Below are 12546 nucleotides of genomic sequence, written 5' to 3'. Positions count from 1 at the left end.
ATTGAGCTATTGCGTGGTCGCTGAATTACTGATTTGATGGATCTTGTGTCAAATGTAAACTTACAGCGAGCAGGGATGAACTTCAAACCAGGAAAGTGAAACTGGACTACGAGGAATTTGTGCTTTGCCAGAAAGAAGTTTTTGCAGTTTGGGACAAAATGCTGAGCACCCCAGGAAGGGCAAAGGTCAAGGTTGACATGGAGAAGGTTCACACGGCACTCAGTCAAGGTCAGTGCTTGATTGCCAAACTGTATTTCCTCACCAGATGGTCTCTCCTTAGCTGTCAACAATCATTGTTTTCATAGACTCAATAAGAATTGGTGGAAAAGAAACTAATGGACGAAGTATTCCTTGGATTGTCAAATTTAAAATATCTGTCAACCAATTTTCAATCCATACCAGCATATTAAATTTCAATCTGGGCAATAACTGCTTACATGACATTTTATCAAACACCTGGCAATGGAAATACACTACCTCCGCTGGTTCTCCCTTATCTACTCTACAGCCACATTCTGAGAAAACTCTAGTAGATTTTTAGTTTTGACAAGAGTTTTTCTTTTGCATGTACAGTGCCTTGACAAAGTACTCAGCCCCGAATCCTTTGATCACATAAATATTATAAGCAGGGATTTTGATCAATTTAACTGAGATTTAAAAAAAATTGAATCACATGCTCCTTTTTTTCAAAGGCGAGCCCCAAAAAGCAGGGATAATTGTAAAGCATGAAAAACTAAAAATTCAAAATCTGAAATGTCAGCAGTTCAAAACTATTCCTCCCCTTTTGCTCTGTGCTTAGTTGAACCACATCTCGCAGTTACTACAGCAGGTTGTATCTTTGGATAAGTCTCTATTAGCTTTGCACAACGTGATGGAGCAAGATTTGCCCATTCCTTCTTGCAAAGTTGCTCAAGCTGTGCCAGCTGAGTTGGGGAGCGGCAGTGGACAGCAATCTTGAGGTCCTGCCAGAGATGTTCGATTGGTTTAAGGTCAGAACTCTGACTGGGCCGCTCAAGGACATCAAATTCTTTCATTTGAAGCCACTCCATGGTTACTCCGGCAGTGTGCTTTGTGTCGTTGTCCTGCTGAAAGACGAACTTCCTTCCCAGTTTAATGGTAGAGGCTAGCAGAATTTTATCCAGTATCTCTCAGTGTTTAGCAGTACTCATCTTCCCATCATTCCTGACCAACTGTCCAGTCCCTGCTGCTGAACAGCATTCCCATAGCATAATGCTACCTCCACCATACCTTACAGTAGGGATGGTGTTGCCTGGTTGATGTGCAGTATTAGATTTACACCGCACATACCCCTTACAAGGCCAGAAGTTTCCAATTTAGTCTCATCCAACCACAAGATGTTCTTCCACATCTTTATAAGATCTTTGTAGGCGATGCTTTGCAAAGTCTTTACAGGCAAAGATATGCTTTTTTTTTTAGCCAGGGCTTCTTCCTTGCTACTATTCCATTAATACCCTTTTTGTGCAAGGTCTTGGAGATTGTGAAGCCACATCATCTCCAGTTAGAGCCACTGACTTCTGCAGCTCACTCAGAGTGACTGTTGGCATCATAGTAGCCTCTCGTACAAGTGTCATTCTTCTCTGATGACTAAGTTTAGAGGGTTGCCCTGATCTAGGCAGTAGTTAATATACAGTAATGCACCTGAGTAATTACAAAGGGGAATACTTTTTCAGCCTCACTATTTTGGTTTTTAATTTTTAGTAAAATGTTGACAGCTTTTTGAATTTTTCTTTTTAAGATGTGTGCAGTGTTTTGGAGATTAGCTCAAAAAATCCTGCTTCAATATATTTGAGACAGTAAAATGTGAAAATAGTTGTGGGGCTGAATACTTTTTCAAGGCACTGTATTTGTGTTTATTTTGTCTAATCCTGTTAATGTTTTCTAAGTATCCAGTCACATTCTTTGTAATAGACTCTAGCACTTCCCAGACTACAGATGTTAGGTTCATCAGCCTGTGATTCCTTTTTCCTTTTCACCCTGTTTTTTTTTTAAATTGTGTGGTTACATTTGTCATCCTTGCAGTCTGCAAGGTCATTCCATACGCTATCGCAATTTGGAAGATGACAATCAGTACAGTCGCTCTTGCCATGGTTACCTCTTTTAATACTCTGGGCTGCGGTTTATCAGGCTCTGGGTGATAATTGGCTTTCAGCCTGCTTTTATCAGCTTGTTAATATTAGTTTCCTTTAATTCCTGTTTTTTTCATATGACTCTTGGTTCCCTACCATTTCTGGGAAGTCATTTATGTTTCCAATTATAAACTCTGGTTTCTGACAACAGGGACCAATATTTGGCTTTATTAATCATCTTATTTTACATCCTTAAAAAGACTTCTATAATCCAGTTTTATGTTCCCTACAGGTGTACTGTCACACCAATGGTCCCTCTAATTTGTAAGGACCAGTGTGTGCAAAAATCTTACGCTGTGAATTTTTTTGCCCAGTGACAATGACGTGTACACACTGAATTTTTAAGTGGCAATAAACTTGAAGCTATTTTAACGATAATAAACTACCATGTCCAGTTTGTTGTTCATTGTTTAAAAGAAATAAAATAACTGTCAATAAGAACTTTGATCTCCTCTGGGTTTGATCGTTTTCACTCTGTTTCTACTGTTTCATGAAGCCATTCCACTTTAAATGAAGGAGGCAGAGGTGGCGGGGGCAGAGTTGAGCGGATTGGAAGGAGTACAAGCTTACAGTTGAGAGGGATGGTGGGTGGATTGGGGGGGGTGAAGTGAGGAGGTGGGAGGTTATAGGTGGAAGAGGTAAAGAGCTGAAGAAGAATGAAAATGGAAAAGGCAGTGGCCGTGGAAGGAAGAGAAGGAGGAAGGTAATGGGCAGGTGAGGAGAAGAGAAGGGGTGAGACGGTAACCAGAATTGGGAATGGAAAATGAGAGAAGGAGAAAGGAAGTTAGAAAAATCAATGTTTATCCTATCGGGTTGGAATATTAGGTGTTACTCCTCCAACCTGAGTTTGTCCTCGCTATGGTGGTAGAGGAGGTCATGGACAGACATGTTAGAATGGGCATGGGAAGTCGAATTGAAATGGGTAAAACTGGGATTGGTGCTGCTAAGTTGCCTTCCTTGTCATAAACGCTATGCTTATTCAGGAACAGCACCTTTCTATTGCTCTTTTCAATATTTTTAGATATTTGAGCTTCTTTCCACTCATTTCATGGCCTTATTACAATTTTGCTCTAATAAAATAACTTCATGAAACATCAAAGGTGTCTTTCAAGACTACAGGTACTAACTCTGCGCAAGCCTCTTTGTTCAATATTTGTCAACATTTCTGGTACCTTCCTCTGTGAATTTAAATTTCTTAAGCTCAGGGAGTCAGCTGATTGAATCCATGCCCGCTCCAGATACTAAAGATACTAAAGTTGTTGTCATTCCTTCCCTCTTTCCCTGTGGTCCTGCAAGTGACTCTCAAGTGCTTGCACAATTCCCTTTGGAAGTTACCAATAGATTCTGCGTTCCTCACTGTTGCAGGCAGTGAGTTCTAGCTCCTAATTATTTTCAAAGTAAAATTGTTTTCTCACACACTTGTCCATTGTTTTAAATCTGTGTCGCTTTGTTTTTGCACAGTTGCTAATGGGAACAGCTCCTCTCCTATAGTCATATTCTTCAGTACAGTAGTGATCACACCCCAGTACAAATCTGAAATGAAATTTATACCTTAAATTTTTGAGTACTTAGAACCAACTGTAGAACAATACAACGCAGGAATTAGCCTTCAGCCCGTGATGTCTCTGCCAACTGTAGTGCCAGTTTTAAACAATCCCAGCTGTCTACACATGGTCTATATCCTTCTATTGTTTGCCTGTTCATTTCCTGTTTAAATGCTTCATAAATTTTAATCACTTGTCATCTGTTTAGCATTTGTGACAAGTGAATGTCTTATGGTTTAAGCAACCTAATAACTGTGAGTTGTCGTTGGTGGTGTGAGATATCTGAACACTAGTACTCAGTGCGACAGTCTGACTTTAAGCAAGATGTCTCTGTCTTCAGGGGTTCCGAAGTGTCGGAGAGGAGAGGTTTGGCAGTTCCTCGCCGAGCAGTATCGATTGAGACACCGGCTGGCAGAGAAGCAGCAGCCGGGAGATATCTCATACAAGGAGCTCCTGAAACAACTGACCACCCAGCAGCACGCTATCTTGGTGGACCTTGGTAAGAGAAATTACTCTGGTCTGTGTGAGCTACACAGTGAACCAATTCATCTGTATCAAGATAGAACCTGAAAATGAATCGTGAACCCATTAGCTGAGTGAGAAAATAATGAATGTGTTGTCTACTCATTAAACAACATTAGTCCTTCAAGTATTTTAAACTGCAGTAGTCCTTTTAAAATGCAATACTATTTGAGGCCAGTAGATGGCAAGCTTACACGTTATGTTGTTAAACTTTGGCATTCATTAGTGATGAAGCTTCATTCTCTCTTTGCCTCCCTCCCACCACAGTATTTTGCCTTTTATGTATTTCTATTCCAGTAAAATTATTTCATATATTTTTCTTTAGTTATTTTTTTCTTCCCAGTTTCTTTTGCTCAGGTTGCTGCGTGGTAATTAACTTGTCTTCTGGATATATCTCGTGGTTTCTGTTTCCCATGGCGCTCAGTTCTGGCAGACCGTCATTCTGCCTTCTGCCAGGCCTATCGCTTGTGTTCTTTTGCATCATTCTTGACTTCAGTTATAGGACATTTAGCACCCCACTGCTATGCTAAAGAAAGAAAAAGGGTTATATTTGGTCAGCTTATTTCAAGAGTTCCCAGAGCACTTCTGAGCCAATTAAAAACTTCTAATGTAAAACTTGCTATGGTAGCAGGTGAACAGCCTGTTTAGTCACAATGAGATGTCAGAAATGGCTAGGTTATAGAATTTTACTGATTAAAATTAGAAGAATTCCAGAAATATTCAGTATGGTCATCTGTAGAGAGAGAAACTGAATTAACATTTTGGATACATTATTTTTTTAAAGTCAAAAATGTCTGTGTACAGGCTGAGGAGTAAAAACAATGTTGGTTCAGCTGTGCTCATCATTGGTGACATTTATTTACTTATTTAGTTCACTTGTTTAGTTAGTTAGTGAAACAGTGCGAAATAGGCCCCATGAGCTACTCCGACAGCAAACGCCACCCCCTCAACTGTGATATAACCCTAGCCTAATCGCAGGAAAACTTACAATGCCAAATAACCTACTAACCAGTACATCTTTAGACTGTGGGAGAAAACTGGAGCACTAGGAGGAAACCCACTCATTCCATGGGGAGGACATACGGACTCCTTACAGATGACGTTGCAATTGAACTCTGAACTCCGATGTCCCGAGCTGTATAGTATTCCACCTTCTCCTTGTGCCTACAGTGGAACATCATCTCAGGGTTGTATATGGTGACACGTATGTATCACTGCACAGACCCTTTCCTGACCTCATTAGGAGTCTGTGATTCAAATGGAGCATCATTCCCATTTGGCTGCCTGTGGAAATTCGTCCTGGTAGGAGGTCGATGCAGAAGGGTTTGTGTTCCCTTCGCATTGATCAAAGTTCAAAGTAAGTTGTATTATCAAAGTGTACCAGTTCCACAGTTCAGCACTCCCTCGCTGTGAGTACCAGTTTAAGTGTCATGGTCAAATGTCCTTCATGGGACTGGAATCCACAGAATTCTAACTTGGATGCAAGACAAAAACATGCTGACTTCTGGCAGCTTACATGACAGCCTATGGTAGTGGCACCATACTCATATCTGGCTCCTGTGAGCAATGTTGACCCATTGTTGCTTTGTTTTGCATTTTTACTGGTGTGCCTGGTAGGATGTCAACTGGGAAGGGCTTGTGTTCCCTTGGCAGTGATCAAAGTTCAAAGTAAATTTATTATTGAAGTACATATATGTCATCATATCCAACCCTAAGATTCATTTTCTTGTCGTCATACTCAACAAATCTATAGAATGTTAACTATAACAGAATCAATGAAAGACCACTCAATTAGGGCATTCAACCAGAGTGCAGAAGACAACAAACTGGGCAACTGCAAAAAGAAGAAATAGTAAAAATAAATAAGTAAGTAAGTAAGTAACAAGTATCAGGAACATGAGAGTGAAGAGTCCTTGATACTGAGTCTATTGGTTGTGGGAACATTTCAATGATGGGGCAAGTGAAGTTATCCCCTTTGGTTCAAGAGCCTGATGTTTGAGGGACAGTTATTGTTCCTGACTGAGGTCCATGAACTTTAGAAGGACTGGATAAGGTGGAAGAAGTTTCTTCGTGGGGAAATTATCTTAAACATAGAGGCAGGCTGTTCAATTTCTTAAACATGTACGAAGTGATCTAGAAAATGTATTCTGAGATGAGAACTCATATTGCTATTTGGTTTATGAGAAGTGATGCTAGAGATAGAATGAATGCGAAGACAAAGGATAGAAAGAAGACAAGATGGTGCCTCTGAAAAATCCATTACTTTTATAGATAAGATAAGGAAATTCCTCAGATAGCCTACATAATTAAAAGAATTGCATCACATGGGTAATGTGCTAATACTTAGCCAATGAAAAATGAGAAGGGTGATAAACCATTAGTGTAGCTGCTATACCATTTTCTGACAGTGAGTAGGTATGAACCACCACATACTATGAAAAATACATGAGTTTGTTAAAAAGTACAAATCTTATAAAAAGTATTATTTTAAAAAAGCAGTGGTTTCCAACAATCCTTATCATACAAGAGTGTCTCAACACAGACTAACAAGCCATTGTAGGGAATGGTAACCAGGAAATCATAGAGGTCACGTGATGTCGTGCCATTGATCGAGCGCTTCCCTGAATAACTCCGACAAAAACTTCATTACAACCTGTTTATAAGGCTCTCATATAAACTTAATAAAAGCAATGGTTAAAAGGAAAAATCGTGGAAATCCTACTGGCACTATCGTTGCCGGCTTTACACTCCTGGGAGCATCTGGACTTGAGGGACGTGGGAGCAATGGTGATGAGGCCTGCTCGTCGGATGGTTCCTCTGAGCCTGCGGAAGGTCTGAGGATGACGGCAGTGCGACGCGGTGATGGCTCGGGTAGTGACCTCGCCGCCGTGATTCATGAGTTGGCCGATGTAGTCCGGACTTTAACCGGTAGGATGGACAAATTCGAGAGTCATTTAGACCTTATCATGCAAGAATCTAAGGAAATGAAGCAGACTTTGGAATCTTTAAATTTGCGAAACCAGGATTTAGAAAATAATACGAAGGATGCTGTGAATAGATTACAAAGCCTGGAAAAAGAAAATAGATTCCTGGAGGACTGAGAAAGTAAAAATAATGGATAAACTGGACTCCCTTGAAAACGATAGCAGAAGAAATAATATCAAAATAGTGTGTTTAAAAGAGGGATTGGAAAGAAGAGACGCAGTAACTTTCTTTCAAGAATGGATCCCCAAAGTTCTGGGGAAAAAGCATTTTGCCAAAGAGTTAATTATAGAAAGAGCCCACAGGACTTTAATCCCCCGACCACCTCCAGAGCAAAGTCCGCGCTCTATACTTATACGCTTTTTGAAGTATCAAGATAAACAAAAAGTATTATGAGCTGCAGCAATAGAAGCCAGAGAGAGAAATGGCCTACTAGAGTTTGAAGGGGGAAAGATATTCTTCTTTCCAGATATTAGTGTGGCCTTGTTAAGAAAAAGGAAAGACTTTGACTTAACATGGAGGTTATTAAAGAATAAAGGTCTTCAGTGTTTTTTATTATATCCAGCAAAGCTGAAAATTACTCTGTTGGATGGAGGGAGGAAATTTTTTCCTAACCCCCAGGAGGCGATAAACTTTATTCAAAAAATATCTGAGACATTGTGATTCAGAATATTCTTCTGGAACAAGAGGCCTAGAAAGATGTATCTTGGACAAAATATATGAAGAAAATTATTTGATTTTCTTTATTAATATAGATTAATTTTAACAACATTATAATCTTGAACTTCGAATCTATATTATTATGGATGAAGACTATTATGATTTAAAGTATTGATTGTGGATGGTCTTTTTGAATTATACTACTTAAGAACTATATAGTTCATTTATTTTGTTATAACTATTATGAATAGTTTTGATAAATGTCATCTTTTGATATGTTTAATTTTTGGTATGCTGGATAGGTATTAAGTTACAATATTTAGGGTTATATTTAGTAAGTTTCTTTGAATTCTATTTTTTTATTTGGATATATTGCTATATTAATGATATTTACTTTTACTATTATTGATTATGTTGGATATTTAGTAATAACGGGTGTGGAATATAGTTTATTTTTACAGATATTTAAGGAGTTATTGAGGAAGTGGATAATTTTTTCATTTCTTTTTTAAAAAAATGATTATGTTATATGTTAAAGAATGTCCATCTTTAGTGTGATGTTTATCGGACTGCACAGCAAGAGGGGTTAAGGCGCCATGGACTTGGAGCGCCAGTTGGGAGGGTTTTTCTCCCTTTCTTTTTCTTTTTTTTCTTTTTTTTCCCTTTATTTTCTTTCCCCTTTGGTTTCCTTTCTACATTTGTATTTTCTATACTCTATTGAGAATGGCACCAAATATCTCAGAGTCACTCAAAGAAGTGGGATTAATTTATACCTTTTTTTATGGGCAGGATTTATCAACCAGTAAAATCTGATAACTATGAATAGAACAATTAAATGTTTAAGTCTTCATCTTAATGGGATAAATGGACCGATAAAAAGGAAAAAGGTCCTGGCATATCTTTAAAAAAATCATATTGATATTACCTTTCTTCAAGAAACTCATCTTACAGTGACAGAACATAACAAATTAAAGAGAGGATGGGTTGGTCAAGTAATAACGTCCTGCTTTAACTCTAAAGCCAGAGGAGTGGCAGTATTGATAGAGAAGAATTTGCCAGTGAGGGTGGAGGGTACTATCATAGATTCGGCTGGGAGGTTTGTTATGGTCAATTGTCAAATATATTCAGAATCCTGGACACTTTTGAATTTACATGCCACCAGTTATGACGATGAGAAATTTATCCAAATTTTTTTTTGAAAGTTGTTCAAGGATATGAAAATACTTTAATTGGAGGGGATTTCAGTTTTTGTCTGGATCCAAATTTAGATAGATCAGTTAAAAAAAGACGTGAAGGTCAGGGCAGCAAAAACCACCCTGGCCTTCATGAAGGTCTTGAATATAATAGATGCTTGGCGATGGCAGCATCCAAGGGAAAGAGACGACTCTTTCTATTCAAAACAATATGATTCCTACTCTAGAAGTGACTTATTTCTAATATCAGCTAAATTAGAAAGCAGGATCATTCAAACAGAATGTGCCGCTAGACTACCATCGGACCATTCACCTTTAATTTTATCAATTGAAATACCTGATCAACAAAAAAACATTATATAGACGGCGTTTTAATCCTTTGCTGTTGAAAAGACCAGAGTTCTGCAGTTTTATTAGAGCTCAAATAGAATTGTTCTGTGAGATGAACTCACCCTCTACTGCCAATAATTTCTTATTATTGGACACATTAAAAGCATACTTAAGAGGACAGATAATTGGATATGTTAAGGGTATAAAAATAAATATGTAACTGAATTAAATGAATTGGAGAAAGAAATAACACAATTAGAAAAAGATTGTCAGAATTTAACAACAGAGGAAAATTATAAAAAATTAATAAATAAAAAATTAGAGTAAAACACAAAACAAACCTATAGAATAGAAGAAATGATACTAAAATCAAAACAACAATATTATGAATTAGGAGAGAGAACCCATAAAGTACTATCTTGGCAATTGAGGGTGGAAGAAACCTCCAGAACAATAAATCCGATTCAAACAGGGGAAGGTAAGATTTCATATAAGCCAAAAGAAATAAATAATACTTTTACGCTGTTCTATTCGGAACTATATAAATCAGAATCAGTGGATGACTCACTGAAAATTGATGATTTCTTGTCTAATTTACAACTTCCCAAATTGAGTCAACAAGATCAGGAAGAATTGAATGCTCCTTTTTCTAGGGATGAAATTGAAAGAGCCCTAGGCTTATTACAGGCCCAGGAGGAGGGAGGAAAAGATGGTGACGCGACGCAGCGCGTATGACCATTCCGAATGATATCGTAATGTGTTAACTAGGGGCCGTGCACAATCCTGATTTGATGGAGACAGCCGTGAGAAGCATGGAGGAACACCTGGAGTAACTTCTGAAATGCCCGCTTCGCTGCCACTGCTACTGTGTGATCAAGAATCTCTGGAGGGGAAGGCCCCAAATCCTTGGCTTTGCCTATTGCCTGTTGCCGGGGCCAGGGTCGAAGCACTCGGCAGAGATGGTGCTCAGTGCTCGGTGTCGGAGAGCTGGTCAGAGGCTCGGAGTTTTTGGACGGACTCGGAGTTGGACTGTGGTCAGATGCTTCCAGGATGCTGTATCGGCAAGTTTGCGGCACTGGAGGTTCACCGTCTGTGTGAGATGATGGGACTTTTGAAAGACTTTGAGACTTTTTACCGTGCCATGGTCTGTTCTTTATCAAATTACTGTATTGCTTTGCACTGTTGTAACTATATGTTATAATTATGTGGTTTTTGTCAGTTTTTCAGTCGGTTTGTCATGTGTTTCTGTGATATCATTCTGGAGAAACATTGTATCGTTTCTTAATGCATGCATTATTAAATGACAATAAAAGAGGACTGCGTGTCCTCTAATCTAATCTAAGTCGCCGGAAGATGATGGTTTTCCCCCTGAATTTTATAGAGAATTTAAGGATCAATTAATGCCCCTCTTTATGAGGGTTGTGACTCAGGCTGAGGAGACCCATACTCTACCAGAACCCTTTTCAACAGCAATTATTACGTTAATTCTTAAGAAGGATAAGGATCCGCTAAAACCAGCATCTTATAGACCTATCTCACTTTTAAATGTGGACTATAAAATTATAGCAAAGGTATTGGCTAATAGATTAGCTCGATATCTGCCAAAATTGATTAAATCCGATCAAACAGGATTTATTAAAAATAGACAAGTATCTGATAATATTGGCAGACTATTGACGATATTACATTTAGCTGGGACGAAGGTGGACCCTACTGTAGCAGTGGCTTTAGATGCTGAAAAGACCTTTGATAGACTTGAATGGGATTTTTTACTTAAAACAATGGAAAAATTTGGTCTAGGCCAAATATTCATAAATTGGATAAGAGCACTTTACCATCAATCTAAGGCCAAAATAATTACAAACGGGCAGATTTCACCAGTTTTCTCTCTATATAGATCTAGTAGACAAGGTTACCCACTATCTCTAGCTTTATTTGTTCTGGTAATAGAGCCATTGGCTGAGGCTGTTAGACGGGATCAAGGCATAAAGGGGTTTAAAGTGGCCCAGGAAGAATATAAAGTTAATTTATTTGCTGATGCCATTTTAGTATATTTGGCTGACCCGGCCGGCTCTTTGGTAAGACTTAGGGCCTTGCTGGACAATTATGGTACAGTCTCGGGATATAAAATAAATTGGAATAAAAGTGAAATTTTACCTTTAGGTAGAGGAGACTGTGCCCAATATCAATATGGCACTTAGATTAGATGGGTTAAATTCAACATGAAATATCTGGGGATTAAGTTTAATCGTAATTTGGATGATCTTTATAAACTTAATTATCTCCCCTTGCTGCAGAATGTTGAGGAGGACCTATGTACGTGGATAAACACTGACGGGCAGGGTAATCTGTATAAAAATGAAGAAAATGCCAAGACTTCAGTATTTTTTTTCAGTCTTTACCTCTCCCATTATTCAATAATTTTTTAAAGATTCTCAATGGACATATTCGTCTATTTTTATGGTCGGGTAAAATATCTAGAATCTCCATGGAAAAATTGACCTGGGACTATAAATTGGGAGGGTTAAAATTACCAGATTTTTAAAAATATTATTTAGCTGCACAAGCACGTTTTATTGCTTCTTTTTTTGATGAGACAACTACTCCTTCTTGGGTTACAATTGGCTTACATATGGTAGGAGAAGAGATGGCAGAAGAATTTATATATAAATGGGACTCCAAATTAATTAAAAAGCAGACAAACATTCCTCGACTGAGACATGTAATTCATATCTGGGGAAAAAAAATCAAACAATTTATGGGTCTGAAAAAAGGAATATCCTCAAAGATGCCTCTATCTCAGAACAGATTAATACCCATGACTCTGGGTAATAAGGTTCTAGTCACCTGGTATCAACATGGTATCAGGCGCATTGAAGATTGTTATAATCAGCAGAAGCAATTTATGTCTTTTGAGGGACTTAAAAATGAATATAATTTATCTAATAACACATTCTTCTGCTATCTCCAATTACGATCTTTTTTGAGGGACTGTTTGGGTCCATCACTGGCCCTACCAAGGTGCTCAGACATGGAGATTCTAATTCGAAAGAGGAATACAACTAAATTTATTTCTAATATGTATTCTTTATTCCAGGACCAATGCCCAAAGCTTGGTATATACAGATTGAGGGAGAGATGGGAGTTGGATTTGGGCATTGTAATTGA

General features: G+C 38.3%; 1 protein-coding gene across 6 annotated transcripts in view; it reads left to right on the top strand.

The window, feature by feature from the left end:
• The window catches only part of tbc1d4 (TBC1 domain family, member 4), a 313622-nt gene that overhangs the window by 276181 nt on the left and 24895 nt on the right, over positions 1–12546 (top strand). For all 6 annotated transcript variants that reach the window (XM_063048455.1, XM_063048461.1, XM_063048456.1 and 3 more), the window contains 2 exons: positions 67–228; positions 4032–4190. In XM_063048455.1, the coding sequence (XP_062904525.1) occupies positions 67–228; positions 4032–4190 (321 nt within the window). The remainder of the gene's footprint in view (positions 1–66; positions 229–4031; positions 4191–12546) is intronic.

The sequence above is a fragment of the Mobula hypostoma genome, chromosome 5 (assembly GCF_963921235.1).
Source record: "Mobula hypostoma chromosome 5, sMobHyp1.1, whole genome shotgun sequence".
In the NCBI taxonomy this organism is placed as follows: domain Eukaryota; kingdom Metazoa; phylum Chordata; class Chondrichthyes; order Myliobatiformes; family Myliobatidae; genus Mobula; species Mobula hypostoma.
Note: the sequence above shows the minus strand (reverse complement) of the source record. Positions and strands in the feature narration are given on the sequence as shown.